General features: G+C 40.7%; 1 protein-coding gene across 3 annotated transcripts in view; it reads left to right on the top strand.

The window, feature by feature from the left end:
- LOC133364116 (P-selectin-like) overlaps positions 1-18,309 on the top strand; it is a 69,425-nt gene extending 51,116 nt beyond the window's left edge. For all 3 annotated transcript variants that reach the window (XM_061584248.1, XM_061584240.1, XM_061584232.1), the window contains 6 exons: positions 1,578-1,763; positions 2,309-2,494; positions 9,448-9,570; positions 12,066-12,096; positions 12,554-12,609; positions 17,065-18,309. In XM_061584248.1, coding sequence (XP_061440232.1) covers positions 1,578-1,763; positions 2,309-2,494; positions 9,448-9,570; positions 12,066-12,096; positions 12,554-12,608 — 581 coding nt within the window. In that variant the 3' untranslated portion in view covers position 12,609; positions 17,065-18,309. The remainder of the gene's footprint in view (positions 1-1,577; positions 1,764-2,308; positions 2,495-9,447; positions 9,571-12,065; positions 12,097-12,553; positions 12,610-17,064) is intronic.
- Positions 18,310-20,621: the final 2,312 nt, after the last annotated feature.

Below are 20,621 nucleotides of genomic sequence, written 5' to 3'. Positions count from 1 at the left end.
CTGCATTGAAGACTAGCTGGCACTGTCTGGGTATTAGTCGGCTCCCCACCCCCCGGTTCAATATGCATATTTGTAAATTATGTATGTATATTTGTAAATTAAAAGATACTACAGAAATATCACAGGTCTCCCATGCTCTCTCCTTGAAAGGAAACTAACCCTGTAAAAGGCTCTTTCAGAAACATTCTACATTAAGGGAAGATTGGAATATAAAGTCACTCTACGTGGGGTTACCCTTGAAAACGCTCCGGAAATTACAACTGATACAAAATGCTGCGGCTCGACTACTCACAAATTGTCGCCGCCGGGAACATATCACCCCAGTGTTATTCGATCTACACTGGCTTCCAGTTATTTTCCGGGCTCAATTCAAGGTGTTGGTATTAACCTTTAAATCCCTACACGGTTTCGGCCCAGTTTACCTGATGGAGCGCCTCCAGCGCCACCAATTATGCCGCCCGACAAGATCAGCCACTCAGGGCCTTCTCTCAGTCCCACCAACTAAAACAGCTAGGTTGGTGGGGACTAGGGAGAGGGCATTTTCAGTGGCGGCCCCCACTCTCTGGAAGTCCCTCCCGTATGATCTTCGGCATGCCGCTTCCCTGAATGTATTCCGCAAAGCCTTGAAGACCTGGCTCTTCAGACAGGCCTTTGGGACTTCCGGGGAGGGTTAATTTTTTAGGACTAATCACCTATTACTCTGAACTGCTATTGTTCTTTATTCATAGTTTTACTGTTATATGTATTTTATGTGTATTTTATTATGATGCATTTATTGCAACTAAATTGTACGTCGCCTAGAGTGGCCATCGGCCAGATAGGCGGCTTATAAATTAAATTATTATTATTATTATTATATGGCTGCTCATTTGCTACCAGGCCAAGTTCAAGGTTCTAGTTTTGGTGTACAAAGCCCTATACAGGTGGGGACCAGGATACCTAAAAGGCCGTCTTACCCCTTATGTACCCAGTCGATCACTGCGCTCTGCAGGTGAGGGCCTCCTGCAGATACCATCTCATCAGGAGGTTCATTCTGCACAATATAGAAAATGGACCTTTAGTGTGGTGGCACCTACCCTGTGGAAATCCCTTGCCTTAAATATTAGGCAGGTGCCATCTCTGCTATCTTTTCGGCGCCTTTTGAAGACTTTCCTCTTTCAACAAGCCTTTTAAGTTGAGACCTTATCCCAGTCTGGTTCTATTTTGGAATTGCTTAATAAGTTTTTTAATAATGCTTTTAACCCTTTTTTTAAAAAGTTGTTTTTTCAAAATGTTTTTGACACTGTTTTGTTTTAATGTATTTTAAGATCTGTTTTTATGATGTTTTAAAGTGTTTTTAGCGCTTTGTTTGCTGCCCTGGGCTCCTGCTGAGAGGAAAGGCGGGATACAAATTAAATAATAAATCATAACAGATAAATAAATAAATAAATAGTTGACTTTTGAAATCTAAGATGTATGCAACAGGGTCACTAGCCAGAGAAAACACACTTCCTAAATTGAATATGTATCCTTTACAGTGTATGGGACCCATCCAGGATTTGTGTAAATTAAAAAAGATCTGTACTTTTCTATTCCAGCTGTCCAATGCCCGGCCCTGCAGACTCCAGACTACGGCAAGGGAAGCTGCTCTCATCCATATGGACACTTTGCATATCAGTCCAGCTGCATGTTCTCCTGCAACTCTGGTTTTGAGCTGGTTGGATCAGAGAAGCTTGAGTGCACAGATCAGGGGAACTGGACTGGAGACATGCCCATCTGTGAAGGTAGGACTTCCAGCTAGCCTTGGTTCCAGCATAGGTTTGGGCAAGCAGAATGGGTGCTGATGCTAGTCCTTGCCATAGCACTGCTTCCCAAAATTGGATTAGAGCTTATTTCCAAGGGTGTGTGGCTTGTCACTATCAAAGGGGCTTCAGAGGTACAGATCTGTAACTTAGTTAACTTTGGAAGAAATGATACAAAAGCACTTTGTATAGGCCTACCCACTTAGCTCCTTGCATATTTATTTCGTAATGCCATCAGGCTCGCCCTTGTAGTCTCCTTATGACACTGCACAATTTCATGGTATTCAGCTTGGTTGCCCTGGACAGCAGTCAAATATTATGTTGTTTCTCAGATGAACAGTGAGCTCCACCTACCACATATTTAATCACATAATGGACACATCACATAAAGAGAGCTGATTCAGTCACTTAGGTTTTATTAAGCCGTTTATGCAGTTCTGACAATGCTGTATTTAGAAATAGTATAGCCTTCTTTTAATCCAATGTGGAAAGCAAGTTTGGATTTGATGTTTTATACTCCTCAACAGCTAGAAAGTGTCCTCCCCTGAGGGTTCTGGAGGATGTGAAGATGAATTGTTCCAGTCTCTGGGACTCCTTCAGTTATGGGTCAACATGTCACTTCCACTGTGCTGAGGGCTACAACCTTAATGGAACAAGGAGGATTCAGTGCCAAGCTGATGGCCACTGGTCTGCTGATATGCCAGGTTGCCAAGGTACTCACAGCCCTTTTTCAAGAGGGCTTCCAGATGGGAGGGTTCTAGCACTATCCAATTATTCTTTTTCTGTTGTAAGCTACCTGTGGAATGATAATTGACTTTCCATGCGATTGGAAATATTGTGATTTTCATGTGTACCGCAGAGCTTGGAAAAGTTACTTTTTTGAAATACAATTCCCATCAGCCCCAGCCAGCATGGCCACTGGATTGGGCTGATGGGAGTTGTAGTTCAAAAAAGTAACTTTTCCAAGCTCTGCCCCTGAGTATGGAAGCACTCTTTTTTTAAGAAAAGAAATACATAGCTTCAAAAAAAGGTGCAAAACTGTTCTGGCATTGGCTGGGGGAAATATTCTGTTGACATCATGGATGCTAACCAATTGGTGGTGTCCACAGCTTGGTTTGCTGTACATTTGCGGAATCATTTTAGTTGGTGGTACTGCTGCCATGTGGAATCCTCCTATTAGAAAGACAATTTGCACTGACAATTAAGGAGCTGTCTTGGATGGAAGGGTTTTATAAAGCCTGGTGTATTGCAATTGGCTTCTAGGGTCTGCTGACGCTATCCAGATTGAAACTGCAGCACCCTTGGTCTATAAATCCAAATCCAGCTGGCTTGCTGGGTGACCAGAGTGTTGGCAATATAGGAAGAATGGTGTTCTGAGACATAACATAATTCAACTGTGTACTGAAGGAATTATTTTTAATAGTCTAAAGGTGTGATCCCAATTTAATTATAAAATCTGACTGAAGATAGTCCTTCAGCTGTTACAGTCTAGGTTCGTGAGGGTGGGCTTAGCCAGTTGGACAGAACTATCAGACACCAGAAATAGATTAAAGAGTTTATTATAATAAAGAATAGCTCCAAATACAAATTAGAAGGCTTAAAGGTTAACAGCACAAGATCAGTATACATACACAATCGAGAGCATTTTAGAATGACAGAACTCCATATGAAGACATAGGACCTCTCAGATTCCAAAAAGACCCTGATAGTTTCAGCTTTGGGGTGGTATACAAATACAATAAATAAATAAATAAATAAATAATAGTTTTTCCTGCGCCTAATTAAATGTCCTTTCTAATTGTCTTTGTCAAGAGTAACCAATGAGATAAACTTCTAGCTATTTTATTGGTCCAACACAAAGTCACATGTTACCTGGACCTCCCCCTGAGATTATCTATGTGTGTGTGTGTTCTTTATTCTTGTGGTCAGCATGAGATCCTACTTCTCTCTCCTTTTTATTTATTTATTTATTTATTAAATTTCTATACCGCCCCATAGCCGAAGCTCTCTGGGCGGTTCACAACAAGCAAGACATCAAAATACAATTAAAACCACTTATAGAACAATTTAAACACACTAAAATACAAATATACTAGCATACTAAAATGCTAAAAATAAATTGAGATGTTAAAATATTGTTAAAAATTAAAATTAAAATTATTAAAATGCCTGGGAGTATGTCCCCTGCTGTGTCCTCTAAATATCCTGACTTCAAAACCACACTTTAGTTTATGTGCAGATGTACACTGGTGCCTATACAAAGTGTTCCAGACATGAGCCATCTCAAAACTAAATGGTTTCCCTTTTCTCAGATAATAGCATGTAAACTCATCTTCATTGAACCATTGTATATACGTATTGCAAGCTTTTACTCATGTTCCTCCAATCTCCATTACTGTGAGCTAGGGATGGGACCTGTTGGCCAGTGCCAGTTTGAAAGCAATTTGTCAGGCTGGTATTGATTCAAGTTCATTCTTTGTCTATTAGCCGGTTCTTTTACAGATCCATTTCCCCCCCTCAAAAAAAATTGATATTAATATCTATATTTTAAAGGACAATATCTATATTTTGAATGGAAATATTGATAGAAGAAATATCTATAAATTGAAGGAAATATCAATAAAAGTATCAATATTAATATCAATATTTTAGACAGTGTTTTTTTTAAATTCCATTTCCAAAAATAGCCATGGAAAATCACTACATAAAAATCCAGTCCTCAGTGATAGTGAATAAGCAAATTAATGGAAAATTTGGTACCAAATCCAAATTGGGCAGAATTCTAGTACATCCCTACTATGAACCATACCAGGAGGTTGCCAGATGTCCAGTTTATTTTGGGTCCTGGTCCTTTCTCACTTCGCCATTTAAGTTTAGAAGCGGCATTTAAGCAAAATTCAGCTTTTTCTCTTGTATGCAAACACTTTACCCAGAATCCCTTGATCAAATCAATCAGACAAAAGCCTGATTAAATTAATGGGGTTCAGTTCTTCTACACTACCCACACCCCAGCCCATGAAGCCTATCTGATTTGTTCACAGTCTGCAGCACAACTGACAACAATATGAACAAGAGCCCAGATTTATTTTGGCTTTGACTCTAGTACAGTCTCACACACCCTTCCCCAGGTAACAGGTCCAAATCCCCATATCGTTTCAAAATAACAAGTCCTTTTCAATGAGTTCTGCCTTGCCCTGCTCAGTGCTGGGGTCCTCTCCCAAGACAGCTGCTGTAGACCCCCAGAGCTGAGTCTCATCCCAGTGCACTTTGTGGGTCTCCCTAGCTTTTGAGCCCCAAGGCACCCCACTAGCCCTTTTCTCCAAGCTTTGGGGCTTGGGAAGTGATGGGTCCAGTGGTCCTCTTTCTGATTCCTCCTTAGAACCTCCTAGGGTTACACCCAATGAGCCAGTCCCACAGTATCTTCTCCCCAGAAGGTTAAGGGGACAAGGCTCCCTGTCCTGCCCTGCTGTCAGGGGAAGAAGCTTTAGAAGAGTCAAGAGGTAGAATCATAGAATAGTTAAGTTGGAAGGGCCCTATAATGCCATCAAATCCAACCCCCTGCTCAATGCAGGAATCCAATTTAAAAGCCCCAATCCACTGGCTGTTTCTCAAGCCTCTGCCATTTCTCCTTCACCTGCCTCTACCCCACCCTCTGGCTATTTAAGTTCAGTAGCTCCAAGAGCTCTTCATTAGTCCCAGTGGGTAGCTGCAGCTAGGGATGTCATAAAGGTCCATGGAAGACAACCCTGTGTCCAAACTTTTCCCACACCTGTGCTGTCTACACTGATACGGCAATGAATTTAGCAGCTGTGAATTATTGCAGCTTTCTTCAACACTGGACTCGTTTTTTTTTAATGGGAGGATGCTACGTAAAATATTACATTGATGATCATCTTTACTGCATTGCTCTCCAATTCCTTCCTTTTTAATAAAGATTTAGTCTATAACTTGTCACCAGATGGCATCCCAGCATACTCCATCCTCGAAACCAAAAGTTCAGTGTGATTCCTTTCATATTCTGGGTGTTATTTCAACAGCTTGTTATCGTTTGCTGCTGCAACACCACATGGCAGAGATGGAGTGGGCTGGTGGAAAACTGCACCTCAGCTACACTGCGACTCCACATGGAGTCGCTACCCAGATAAAGCAAAGCAGATCTCCCATCTTTATGACTTTTTATTGTTTGCAAAGCTGACAGGGCTAAGTGGATTAATTTTACTAACAAACAAACAGTGATATTCATGGGGAGTCAAGGAGGGGCAAGGGAAGATAATGTTTGGCATGAGTGCCCTCTACTGCATACTCTAAATCATTACATGTAATGCAGTGGTATATCATTTTAAGCATTATTTACATTTTTAGGTAATAATGAACATGTGGGTCAATGGCAACGAAAAGTGAGACAGATAGTGAAACACAGCATGTGTCAATAAAAGAAGATGCATAGTGGCATTGAAGCAGCACAGCTTGCAACGAGGTGAGGTGGGGTAGCCTTACCTGGGAAAGGATATTGTAGTGGAGGAAAAGGTTCAGAAAAGGGCAGCCAGAATGATCAAGGAGATGGACCGACTCCCGTATGAGAAAAGGTTGCAGCATGGCATGGAGGAGGTGGATTGGGGATAAGTTTTTCTTCCTTTCTCATAACACTAGAATTCAATGAAGCTGAATGCTGGAAGATTCAGGACAGACAAAAAAAATGTTTTCATACAGCACATAGTTAAACTGTGGAATTTGCTCCCACAAGAAACATTGATGGCCACCAACTCGGATGGCTTTAAAAAAGGATAAAACAATTTATTTGTATATTTATTTATAATTTCAAGAGAAAAATCAACTCATTTGAAATGTGGTGCTGGAGGAGAGCTTTGGGCATACCATGGACCGCAAAAAAGACCAATGATTGGGTGTTAGGACAAATTAAACCAGAACTATCACTAGAAGCTAAAATAATGAAGCTGAGGCTATCATACTTTCGACACATCATGAGAAGACATGATTCACTAGAAAAGGCCATAATGCTGGGAAAAACAGAAGGGAGTAGAAAAAGAGGAAGGCCAAACAAGAGATTGACTGATTCCATAAAGGAAGCCACAGACCTGAACTTACAAGTTCTGAACAGGTGGTTTATAACAGATGCTCTTGGAGGTCGCTGATTCATAGGGTTGCCATAAGTTGTAATTGACAAAGGCACATAACAACAACACAGTGTCTTATCTTGGTTGAGGAGTCACAATTTCTAATGTGGGTTCATGCCACAATAACTGTACGTTACTCAGAGGTAAACCCCACCGAATTCCAAGGGGGATTGCTCCCTGATAAGTATATACAGGATTGCAGCCTGAATTGATTAGTCTTAAAGGTGCCACACAAGATTGTAAAGTAATGCTCAAGGTTCTACAACAAAGGCCCTTACCATATATGGAGCAAGAAATGCCAGATATCCAAGCTGGATTTAGAAAGGGAAGAGGTACCAGAGATCATATCGCAAATGTGCACTGGATAATGGCATGGACCAAGGAATTTCAGAAGAAAATCACCCTGTGCTTTATAGATTACAGCAAAGCCTTTGACTGTGTAGATCATGAAAAACTATGGAATGCTTTAAAAGAAATGGGGGTGCCACAGCATCTGATTGTCCTGATGCGCAACCTATACTCTGGACAAGAGGCTGTAAGGACAGAATATGGAGAAACTGATTGGTTCCCCATCGGAAAGGGTGTGAGACAGGGGTGTATTTTATCACCCTACTTGTTTAATCTATATGCAGAGCATATCATACAGAAAGTGGGATTGAACCAAGATGAAGGAGGTGTGAAAATTGGAGGGAGAAACATCAATAATTTAAGATATGCAGATGACACCGTACTACTAGCAGAAACCAGTAATGATTTGAAACAAATGCTGATAAAGTTAAAGAGGAAAGCAGAAAAGCAGGACTACAGCTGAACGTCAAGAAGACTAAAGTAATGACAACAGAAGATTTATGTAACTTTACAGTTGACAATGAGGACATTGAACTTGTCAAGGATTATCAATACCTCGGCACAGTCATTAACCAAAATGGAGGCAATAGTCAAGAAATCAGAGGAAGGCTAGGACTGGGGAGTGCAGCTATGAGAGAACTAGAAAAGGTCCTCAAATGCAAAGATGTATCACTGAACACTAAAGTCAGGATCATTCAGACCATGGTATTCCCGATCTCTATGTGTGGATGTGAAAGTTGGACAGTGAAAAAAGTGGAGAAAAATCAACTCATTTGAAATGTGGTGCTGGAGGAGAGCTTTGCCGATACCATGGACTGCAAAAAAGACAAATAATTGGGTGTTAGAACAAATTAAACCAGAACTGTCACTAGAAGCTAAAATGATGAAACTGGTTATCCTACTTTGGACACATGATGAGAATTCATGATTCACTAGAAAAGACAATAATGCTTGGAAAAACAGAAGGGAGTAGAAAAAGGGGAAGGCCAAACAAGAGATGGATTGATTCCATAAAGGAAGCTACAGACCTGAACTTACAAGATCTGAGCAGGGTGGTTCGTGACAGATGCTCTTGGAGGTCGCTGATTCATAGGGTCGCCATAAGTCGTAGTCGACTTGGAGGCACATAACAACAACAAATTTATAATTTAGACAATATATATATCGCTTATATTTAAATAAATCTCAAAGCAGTGTACAACATAAGTTAAAATATCTAAAAACAGTAAATAAAGAACCCAATAGGATACAATTAATAACTGAAGAAAACATCACCTTTAGTATCAACATATAGTATAAACATTGCATATAAAATTAAGTACAAAAAATACAAGAAAAAAATCATAACAAACATAGTAGACTAAACAAAATGTTCCCTAAATTCATGGAAGATAAGCCTATCAATGGCTACTAACCATGATGGCTATACTCTGCCTTCACGGTTGAAGGTGGTGTGCTTCCAAATACCAGTTGCTGAAAACCTCAGGAGGGGAGAGCACTCTTTTGTTTAGGTCCTGCTTGCAGGCTTTCCATAGGCACCTGGCTGGCCACTGTGAGAACAGGATGCTGGACTAGAGGGGCTTGATCCAGCAGGCTTTTTTATGTTCCTATGAACACAGGATGGGATGGAAATCAGTGGATTTTACATCCTTGATTGCAGCCCCGGCTCCTACAGAAGCAGACTGGGGACTTCTTAAAGGGGCAGTCATGGTTGAAGCCAGTATGCCCAAGGCCAAAAACTAAATATCCCTGTGGATCTTTATCAACTGCACAGTTTTTGGCAAATGCTAAAGATGCACATCTTGACCTTGGCCTTTGGCAGTTGAGATGTATGTTTTCAGGACCCACCTTGTGAATGTAATGTCTTTTAATTGCTTTTAATACTGAATTTTAGTCTACTGTAATCTGCCTTGGGATCTGCTGGTAAGGGGCAGGCAATAAATCATCATTATCATCATCATTAGTAGTAGTAGTAGTAGTAGTTGTTGTTTCTAGCTAATGCTGGCTTTACATTTGCATTAGAATGAATTTTAGGAAGTGCTACTTTAGGCCTTATGTATGAAAATGCCCTTTGAACCCAGTAAGGAAGGACTTATGTTATACTAGAGCACTGGAATAGATGAGCTGGTTGTTAGCTGACTCCATCTCTAACTCTAATGTACATGTTTGCCATTTAATTTCAGAAAACGCTGCTCTCTATTTCAAGCAAGCTCTGCTTTATACTGGTGCAATTGCAGCATCGGTTGTTGCCCTCATGCTCTCCGGGGGTCTGATTGCTCTGGCTATCAGACGCTTCAGCAAAAGAGGTAAGAAGACTCAGGCACCCCAACCTGTTTCTTTCCCCTACTTTGAAAATCTTGCCCAGATACAACTTAGGTCATATTCTGAATTTTCTGAGCTAATATATTTGTTATGCAGCAAGTGGTGGTAAAGTTGTGTTCTAGACCACTTCAGACTGCAGGTGTGTGCATGTTTGTGATTTTGAAAGATTATCCATGTAAAACAATTCCTCCCTCATGGTATAAACTAACACATTACTTAGAGAGATGTTTAGTGTAGGCTTCTTCCTAATGTGTTTGACATGCAGGCACCTTTTTACACCTTGCATTCAAAAATAATGACCCTCCCCACTTGAAGTGTGAAGTGGTACAGTCTGGCATTCTACCACCACAGTCCCCACTTCATTCTGTGTAACATGTGGACTGCAGTGGAGGTGGCCCATTAGGGTGAATGGGGCTCTGCCACATCAGCCTCAATTTGTCCTCAGCCAGGCCACACCTGCCTGCCTTCTTACTTACAATAAAGCCCCAGGGGGAAGCCTTGGCTGTCCACTTCCTCCTCCTTCATCTCAGTTTTGTGTTGAAGAACTCAGCAGGAGGATACAGGCCAAAGTAGACTTTGTCACTGGCTCTGGCACCACCTACTGTTGGCCTCACTGCCTTCTGCCCTACCAGTCCCAATGCTCAGGGCCGGCTCCAAGCATGCGGGGCCCTTGGGCATCACCTTGCCCTGGCCCCCCAGTTGGTGCGTGTGTGTGTGCAGCTCCCCCACGGCCCCCCTACCTGTCTAGTCTTTACCATTGCCCTTAATGAAGATGGCGGCTGCGGTTTCCCTAAGGGGAATGAAGCCTCCGCCGCCATCTTTGCTGATGGCACACGTGTGTGCTACGCACGCACATCTCTGCCATCAACTAAGATGGCAGCAGCGGCTTCAGTAGCATTCTGATGCTACCTGCTCTTACAGTGTGCAGCACATGTACCTTGTGATGTATGGGTGCTTCCAAATGGGGACTTTATATCAAACAAGGAATGCCTTTCCCCTAGTTTGGAAATCAATTTTTTCTGTGGTGTGTGTTTGCAACACTAGCTTCTACATATTTCCATTTTTTTCCCCAGTCATGGATGTTCATTGCTATTTTGCTGTGTGGGCACAGCTGACAAAACATTTCTGAGGAGTATTTGTCTCTTCCCACCCTTCTCCCAGTCACTCCTTCCCCATTCTTCATGCCTCTTTCTGTATGCAAGAGTTTAAGAGCAAATATCAGCAGTCTCAGTTATCACGTTTCACAATGGGCAAAAAGGAGGCTTGCACTTTTAGGGTGGGTGGGGGCAATATCCCATTTCCATTTTTTAAAAAAGATAATACAGCAGTCTTACACAAGCCCTCTGGCATTATTTTTTTTCAAGACCAATATATCTCCTGTAGTAACCTTCTCGAAGGTAATCCCCCATATATACCCTGTGGCAATCTTTAGAGAACAGTTGCTCCTTGCTGGGTTGTTGACATTTGAGTGTGCTTTCAGTTTGCAGCAATGGGTAGAAATAGGCATTTCAGCCACCAGAAACTAAATAGCTACGTTGTGCTCAGGTAAGGAGCAACTGGAGTAGAGGAGGCCATCCACCAAAACATCACCACACACAAAAAATGTACTAATGAGTATCCACACAAGCAGTGAGTGCAACTGCAATAATAGGTTAAATCCATTTTTATTTATTGGATTTTCTGCAAATAAAGGAAATCCAGAGTAAATGTATTGATGTCGTCATGTGGAAACTGCAAAAAATAAAACATGGATGAGAAATGTTGATTCTGCAATAAACTCCTATCTGACCAACCTATATTTTCTTCTCATGTTATTTACAAGGTTTCATGATTATGTCATAACACATTGACTATCCTGGCAATGCTTGGGCTGGATAGTCTTGTGAGACACTTCAGAATCATTTGGGAGTGACTTTCTTATGCATGAGGTGAGAGTAAACTAGCCAACTCTATCCAGGTGAAAAAGGGTTCCTCAGGATTTTCAGCTGGTCAGAAGTAAAACTTATATAGGCACTCTGATTAATTTAGGTGGCTTTCCAATTATATAATCTTATTGACATGTTAAACTCCTATGTGGATGAGCCCATTGTTTTCAATCAACTGTGGAACTAAGACTAGATTCATCTGGAAATCATATGACCAGCTGACCTGTTGCAGGTCTGGCAGCCAAGAATTGTTTACAATGCCACAGCATTGTTAGCTGTACGTATTTCTATATCTAGAATCATGTGAAGCTCACTGGGCAACTTCAGGCCAGCAATTCTCTGTCTAACTCATCTCACACAGGATTGTTGTGTGGAGTAAGTGGAGAAAAACCTATATGAATCCCTCAGCTTTTTGGAGGAGCAATAGGATACAAATGGAAAAGCTCTACAACAAATCACTGCTTAGTTATGCTGCTTACATTGATAAATGACAGTAACTAAAGTCTCTCTCTCTCTCTCACTGCGTTATCCAATGGGAACTTCGACTCTATCAGAGGAAAGAAAAAGGCTCCTTGGCTATACCAGGTACCATGACTAGCCTTTTTTATTAGTCTGCAAAAATAATGACTAATAATTTGATAAGATTTAGTGGACTGGAGCCCACTTGGTCAGATTAATGAATTAGCCAGAGAAAATTGCTTATATGTGTTATATATTGGACTGAGTATAATAATAATAATAATAATAATAATAATAATAATAATAATAATAATAATATCTTCTTATCTAAACGGTCTCCGAGTGACTTACCTTTAAAAACATAAATACAAAACAGAGCTCCCCCTAACAAGCCATAGGAAGGGGCAAGCTGTTTTGCAAAGAGATTTACAAATTAATAAGCACACAGAGGAAGCAGATACGTCATTCATGAGTCAAACAGTTTAAGATAACAAAATGTGCAGCTTGATTCTAAGCATATTTACTTTTAAAGTTTTTATGTTTAAAAGTGGTGCTGTGCTAAACCTTTGTATTGCCTTTTTAGTGATTTGGGAGCACCTGGTGTATTCTCCAATGCAGGCTTCAGCTCCGCTTTCTAAGGTAAGCCAGTCACTATGTTGCTTTGATATGTTCATTTCAGAGGCCAGTACTTCAGTTCTCTTTTCTAAGTCTGATCATCTTGTAATACAATTCTTATGAAATACTTTTTATTTATTGTTATTATTTATTATTGAATACTTTTTATTGCATTGCATTGTGATACAATACTTGGGATGCCAATAGCTTTATGCCCTCTGGCAGGTGGCTTATGTGTGTCAACTGTCTTAACTGGGTTGCTTCCATACTAGAGCTCTTTAAGTTGCTGAAGCATTGCTCCTCTTCCACTGTTAGGTGGAAGCCCAGTTATTACTGTGGTTCTACCTGACACCCATCTCTACAGCAGATGCAAAGGGAATGATACGGTTAAGCTAGGATGGTGGCAATACAACAAGGTTCTGAGAATACTTACTCAGAATCCCTATGCAGTGCTAGAAAGTGTGCTTAAGATGGCAGCCATCTCAGAGTTGCTTTGTTGTTTTTGTTTTATATTATTACAGTGCTTGTGGTGGTGTGTGTCAAGGATAAAAGATGGCAAAAATGTATTGACTTCTCTTGCATTAAATATACTCAGCGTGGTGTGTGATCTTGCCCAACCCCAGTGCACCAGGTGCACTTTTCCATCACTTTATCTTCACATTCTTCTTCAGGATATCAGCACTGGCAGCAGCCCAACCTTATCCTTCCCTCTCAGTCCCTATTCACACAGGAGCTGAAAGACGTATTAAAGACACAGCTTCTTACCTTGAAATCCATTGTTTTCCATTCACACTAGTAGGCATTCCTCTGGGAAGGACTGGTGTCACTGTTTCATGCCCCTGCCCCCAAATCTACATGTTTACTCCCTCCGGTGTATCACTATTGCTAATGGAGAAGGGGAAGGTTTTTTTGTCAGTTCCATTGTTTCTTGTCAATTGCACGCCCCTCCCTGCTAAAGCTGGATAGCTTCAGGGTGCAATTGACAGGATACTGAGGGGGGGGAGATGGTTTTCTTTCTCAGTTTCATTGTTTCCTCTTGTCAATTGCATGCCTCTCCCAGCTGAAGCCAGTGGGGCACGAAACTGACTAGAGCAGTGGACGAAGGAAGTCTATAGCAAACTCCAATGTAGGAGAACAGAGAGGGAGGTGGAAGTGGCTGGTTAAACTGCCGGAAACAAAATGGAATTCATGGAGAGTTTAGTGGGCAGAGAAAGGGGAGTATCTGAAAGCAAGGATTCACCTGCCTAGCAAAAAACGTTGAAGCAAAGCACCTACATTGAGTAACGCTGTGAAGCAGAGACTGTTTTTCCTTCACTTTTTGCATTATCCCCAGATTGGTTTAATGCAGATATAGGAAGCTACAGACCTGAGCTTACAAGATCTGAACAGGGTGGTTCATGACAGATGCTGTTGGAGGTCACTGATTCATAGGGTCGCCATAAGTCGTAATCGACTTGAAGGCACATAACAACAACTACAAAGGGAAAAACGGTGTCCTAGTTTCTCTTTGCCTGCAACGTCATGTGAACCATGTGAATTAAAGAAGGATGGAAGTAGCACCAATCTCACAGTAAGTCATCATGTGAACGGCCGTCAGTGTCAGATGTAGTTTTTCTCCTTCTCCCCAGTGCTAGCCAATGCCTGGAGGCAGAGCAAATAAGGGAGGGAAGGTAGATGGGGAGTAGAAAGTTGATGGTGGCAGTTTAGTAGATGGGAGTTAGCCTGTGGTTAGGCTGGGAGGGATGAAGGCTGCTGCTCAGTCCTCCCCTTAACTTCTCCTCATCTGCTCATCCCCTTCCTCCTGCTGCTCTGAAGGGCTGATGCTGCTATTTTTATACCAGAAATTAAAAAAAAAAACTTTCTGGGCCCCTCTAGGTGTTCTCCTTATTGTGCATTCATGATGCTTTGTGCTCATGATGCTATCAGGCTTGTCATATGCAATGCCACTTTCAATACTGTTGGGGCCTGCAAAGGTATTGGTGCAGTCACATTGTTTAATTTCCAATCAGTGCATGTCCTGTAGCTTTCTGCTAAGACACTGTAACATTTGATACCAAAAAAAGTTGTGGTTTATTTTTGTCCTGCTTTTGTTGCACTACTGCCCCTCCTCCAGGCAAAGTAAATCCACCGTGCGCTATTATTGTATCAGGAACACGTTTCAGAATAAAATAAATAAAACATCAGTCTGGAGGGTCCCTCTCAGTCAAAATCTGGTTTCAGTCTGATGGAGAGGGAGGACAGTGAAGGAAACTGGAACTTCCTTGACCACTCTTGCTTGAGCCTGGGTAATGCACTATTGATTCATCTAACATTTCAGTTCCAGTGAGAGACAGAGAAACCACCACAAATCAGGTCTGAAAAAAGTCGATAGTACAATTCAGAAAACACTGCTAAGCAATGGGTTGGTTCAGCAATGTTGCCTGAACTCTCTGGAAAAAAAATGAGTGAATGAAGGACAGCCGCTCAGTACTAAGCATCTAGTGTGGAGGCCTCTCTTCTCAGTAACGCTGGGATAGTGCAGTACTGTTACACAGGGAAGCATGCCCCCGTCAATTACTGTCTGTGTTTTCTTATGTACTGTGCATTACTGTAGTTAGCTAATAGAAGCTGCTGTCAAATTAAATATTATCTTGATAAAAAGCAGCATACGGATTTGCTCTGATAAACTTTGATCTTGCCACCAAGATGTTGTTGCACAAGGGGATGAAATCCACCCCAAACTGGACTGTGCATACTGTGTTCATTTCTGGGGTTGGACATGTGACTGTGAGATCCTTTCTTATGGATTGTGTCAGCAGATCCAATGTCTGTGGATGGATTTCATTCTTAGATCAATATTCAGGCTTAAATCAACAGTAAAAGACCTGTTCACCAAAACACAGGCCTGCCCCTAATCATGTATAAAACAGGGACCCCCAATGTTTAGATCCAGTGAGGGGTGTACAGTCTTTCCCCCAAGAATGCCCTTGGAATGATACTATCTCAATATATATACACATACCACTGTTCCTTCCAAGGGGAGCATTGTGGAGGAAAAATGGGAGCTGCCAGGACACTTTTAGCAGCTCTGTTGATGTGCTTGAGGCAACAGCAAATCATTGTTTCCTTTAAAAAAATCTCTATCACTGCTGCTTTTTCCAGTAAAACCCAGGCCCCTGAAAATTGCTAGACTTTCTCCCATTCTCCCAATAATTGTCTAAATGTCCCCCCCCACACTTTGCAATCTGTAAAAGTGCCAGTGAAATTAAGCAGGGGTTCAGCACTAGTTCTTAAAAAAAAAAGTAAAATATTCTATGGTCTGAAAAAATACAATGTTATGCAGATGTACTGTAAAAAGTGATTGAGCAGTGTATGGCTATGCCACAGTAAACATCTACTATATAGAAACACTCTTGGCATCTGCTTCCAGAGAAAGATATATTGAGGCTGGGTGGCCATATGCAGATCCCAAGGGTAATACCAAGATAGGGATAAATAATTTTAAACAGATATTGTGCTAATGGTGTTTAATTTATTCAAATCTTTACTATGAAATCTTTTTCAATTCAGTCAGATTTCTGTGAAGTATAAGTGGAATAGACAGAACTAAATGTGCATAAAGAATACTACTATACCCTACATATTTATTCTGGTTAACTATCTTGGGATTTAGTTATAAGAAATCTCTACAGTAAGGGACCTTGTCCAGATGATGCCGAACTATGGCTGCTATCATCGTTTTCCACTGACCGTGCTGGTTGAGGCATGGGAGTTGGAAGTCCCAAAAACATCTGGAGGGCCACAGCTTTCCCATTCATGCTCTACAGTAACAGCCTAAGAATGGGTGAAAATTTCAATTCAGTTTGCATTTCAAGCGGAATCAAATTTGCACCTTCTGAAACAATATGATAATTGAAACACAGCCATCATTTGAAATTTGCACTTATTCAAATTTTTCAATGCAGTTTGCCAACCAATGTTTATAGAAATGCATATATTAGGGGTAAGGGTGGATAAAGATGAATACATGAGTGAAAATAACACACCAATATGCATTATATGATGAGAAATGGCTTGCACATTAGTCAAATCTAGGAGAAATTCACACTAAGATGATGCTGGAGAATTTTCATGAGGATTTTTTTTAAAAAAATCAAATTGCTACAGAAATGTAAAGATTAATTTAAGATTGGAAAAATTAGAAACCGAAATAACTGAAACTGACAGATCTTTCCATTCCTGTAACATACAATATATCTGTATAATACACATTCACGACTTCACTGACAACCTTTCCTGCAACTGAGTAGGAAAACAAATTTGCTACTTTTAAAAGTATAATTTCAAAGGATTTCTTATAACAGTACCATATTTGTACAATGCAAATTATTTTTGAGTTACAGTGTTCACTAACGAGTCCAAAATATGGCAGAATCTCTTCCCAAACTACCCAGCTGGATGCTTCTTTTCATGGAATATTTTTCATTTGTATCTACACAGAACTCACCTGGACTGTGGCCATGGAAGAAAAGTGCTGATGCAATGAGATTTTCCAGCACCTACATTAATCTCTGCCACCACTATCAGTGAGAACTTCTGCTCCCTATTTGCTGGAGATGGAATAAATTCATGCTTGAAGCACCTAGCTCTCTTCTGATATCCTGTACTGAGCTTCTAGCACTGAGTTTCCATTCACCATCCAACTGCAGTGTTCAGTGGATTTCAAATTGTCTCATTATTCTCTGTCGTCATATGTCCATTGGCTAAAGATCTTAGTTTGCATTCTTCCTAAGATTCCTACCAACTCTCAACATAAAGAACCTTAGTCACTAAAAGGTCTTGCAAAGAAGAGATGCTGTTGTAAGAAACTTTGTCAAAAGCTGCTGTAAAAGATTTCTGGATTTCCCTGCTGCACCCACACAGACATCATATGTTGTAAGACTGCCTGTTATAATAATAATAAAGCCTCTGGATTGCTATTATATAGCCAAGACATTACCAGATCATCTGATACATACCATGTTACTAAACCATGCCCTTGCTCCACTCTCTAGACTAGGACAAGTTAATACAGTCCCCAGAAAACACCATTAATGAGGGAAGACAGAGACTAAACTATGGAAAATGCCAGCTGCTCTTCAAAGGGTTTACTTAGGACAGGAGTCTGCTTTTTGAAAGCAAATGAAAGAGAACATGCTCTGAAACTGAATTCTGGAATCACTATCATGTTCTGCACTTGCAAGGAACAGCAGAATACACCCTCTCTGATAATGTCTTGCACTTTTGAAAATACAATAAGAGGGTGGACTAAGCCAGTCAGAAACGCTCAGTTTTGATCAGTTGATCCTTTTACTATATAACATGAGTCACAGCTAATTTTACGAAGGATTATATAACAATGTCTGCTTGGCTCACAGATCTGTTAACTGGCTTTCAATATTGCAAATTGGCTGCCTATAGCTGCAATAAAATATTGAGTAAATAGCAGCATCTTTTTTGCTTATGGTGTAATTTGTTAGCAAGGGTAAACCTAGCAGCAAAGCAAACATTCCACTGGCTACCTGCTATACCCACATGCATCTCCAGCCATCAGTAGGAAATGCCACTGCCTAGTGAATAAAAATATTAAACTAGTATTAGGGAGACATTGATTCAGATCCTCACTCCCTTATGAAGCCAGTCATACTCAGCCTAACCTACCTCATAGACTTGTTGGGATACAATGGGAAGGAACTAGGTACAGTCCCCCGAACTCCTTGGTGGAAAAGCAGAATAAAATTGTAATAAAATAATTGAATATAATTTTATAAATTACATTTTCTTTTTGTTTTTAAAATGAATTATGAACACAACATTCAGCCTTTGCCAAAATGAAGAAAGAGATCAATGATACAAATAATTCTTTATTAACTCTAGTGTACTTTGATCTCTTCCTGATTGCTGTGGAATCTCTTTCCTTTTGACCCCTGAACTAGGAACTTCCCTTACATTGGGATTTTTCCAATAGATTTTCCATGCATAAAAAAAAGTTATGCTGCTGTGCTAACACATTCAAAGCATGGTTCCATCCAGCTAAGGCTCCATAATGTATTAACAGCTCATTAAACAGCATGGATTTTTCACATTGTGCAATGTTAAATTGAAAATACTCCCCCATGCCACTCTGATGCTTCCCATAAGCTCATTTCAAAACAAAATCTTACAAAACCTATAGTTCCGAACTCAGAAATGCTTGCTTAACAACACTCCTACGTTTTCATGTCAATACACAAAACACTCAGGGAGAATCCACAGTTCAAATTTAAAACACAAGGAAAATAATCCAGACCCCTGCTGGACTTTTTTCTGTCAGTGGTCTCATAATATTTTGAAATTAATTAAAAATCAGCCATGTTCACAGTGTACCTGTAATCCTATTACTGACTATGCCCTATACTCTGACCTTCATCTTCCACAGTTTAAAAGTTAAAAAAAAGCATGGCTGATTTTTAATTAAGATTGGAGTCTATGATAGCGCAGGCATGCTCAGTAAGAATCAACAGTCAGTGTTCTAAAAGCCAGACTATTAGCTGATTGATCTGGCTAATCAAACCCATGCCAGACATTTATTCCACTTTAAATAGTCATTGCCTCCTCTATGTGAAGCATGTTGAGAGTTGTTAGGAGACTCCTATTCTCCTGACAGAGCTCCAGTGGCCACAGTGGTTTAACAGTCAGTCTCTCTTCTGGTGATTGTAGCTCTGTGAGGGGTATAGGGCCTCTTCTAGCAACTCTCAGCACCCTTCACAAACCACACTTTCCAGGATTCTTTGGGGGAGCCATAACTATTTAAAGTGGAATAAGCATCTGGTATGGATATGGCCAAGAACAGCTTTGGTTTAAATTTGAGTGGGAGACTACATGAATCTGCTGTAGAATAAAAAGGGGGGGGGGTTACCCTGAAAAACAATGATACTGTTAACAGTGGTTTTCTTTTGAAAAGGAAAGGGGCTTTTCCTCTGCCCAGTGTCCCCCCAAACTCCTCCCCTCCCCCTACTCCCCCCTCCCCCTAACCTTCCTCCCCTCTCTGTTCCCTCCCCCCTTCCCTAATTGCCACTCCCCCAGGCAGAGCTTGGAAAAGTTACGTTTTTGAACTACAACTCCCATCAGCCCAATCCAGAGGCCACGCTAGCTGGGGCTGATGGGAGTTGTAGTTCAAAAAAGTAACTTTTCCAAGCTCTGCCCCCAGGTCAGTTTCACTTATCCTAAGCATGATTGCACAGGAGTAAATCCCACTGAACTCAATAAGCATACATAAATATGCTCAGGGTCGCATGTTACCAAATTCTTCCAAGCTACACAGCAAGTGGATTGGACTGTGAAAGACCAACTCAAATTGTGTTTGCATTTTGACAAATTTGTAGGGCAATACAATACCTCAGAGAGGAGGTCAGGTCTCCTGCTCCTCTGGTGCATTCACTATAGCTGCTCAATTTCCCTGCTTTTTAAAGTTTGATAGAAATATCTGTTGACTATAGGTACATTCTTAAATCACAAAGGTTTTTTGCCTATTAGTGAATGTATATATCTGTTTAATACTTGGAAAAGATATAGAAGAAAATTGAGCTCCAGATTATTAGCTGTATGTTACAATAAGGAATTGGAAGACAAAAGTATGTTATGTAATTTGTAGTTATGTGAGGAAATTGATTGACGGAGCCAAGGAAGTTATTTAAGCAGATTGATCAAGAAAGGGAGGAGAGACATGGGAGGAGTCTAGCTCCACGTAAATAGCTGGAGAAACAAAGTCTCTCATCACCGGTGTCTGTGGGGGGAGGGGCACTTTCCCACTAGAATTCAAAAAGTATTTATTTATTTTAATGTTCATAGACACACACACACCTAGCTAATCTGCAGGAAGTTTAGACTGATCTATGAGACCACTCCTATTAAGAGACAGTAAATTCCAGCAGCTAAACTTGGACTCTCTGCATTGTTCTGCAGGCACCTAAGATGAATGCTGCTAGTTCTGACTGAATGATGATGCTTTTGCAAATTCCAACACTCTAGAAATTCAG

Source organism: Rhineura floridana, chromosome 1, assembly GCF_030035675.1.
Source record: "Rhineura floridana isolate rRhiFlo1 chromosome 1, rRhiFlo1.hap2, whole genome shotgun sequence".
In the NCBI taxonomy this organism is placed as follows: domain Eukaryota; kingdom Metazoa; phylum Chordata; class Lepidosauria; order Squamata; family Rhineuridae; genus Rhineura; species Rhineura floridana.
This window is presented reverse-complemented; position numbering and strand designations above follow the sequence as displayed.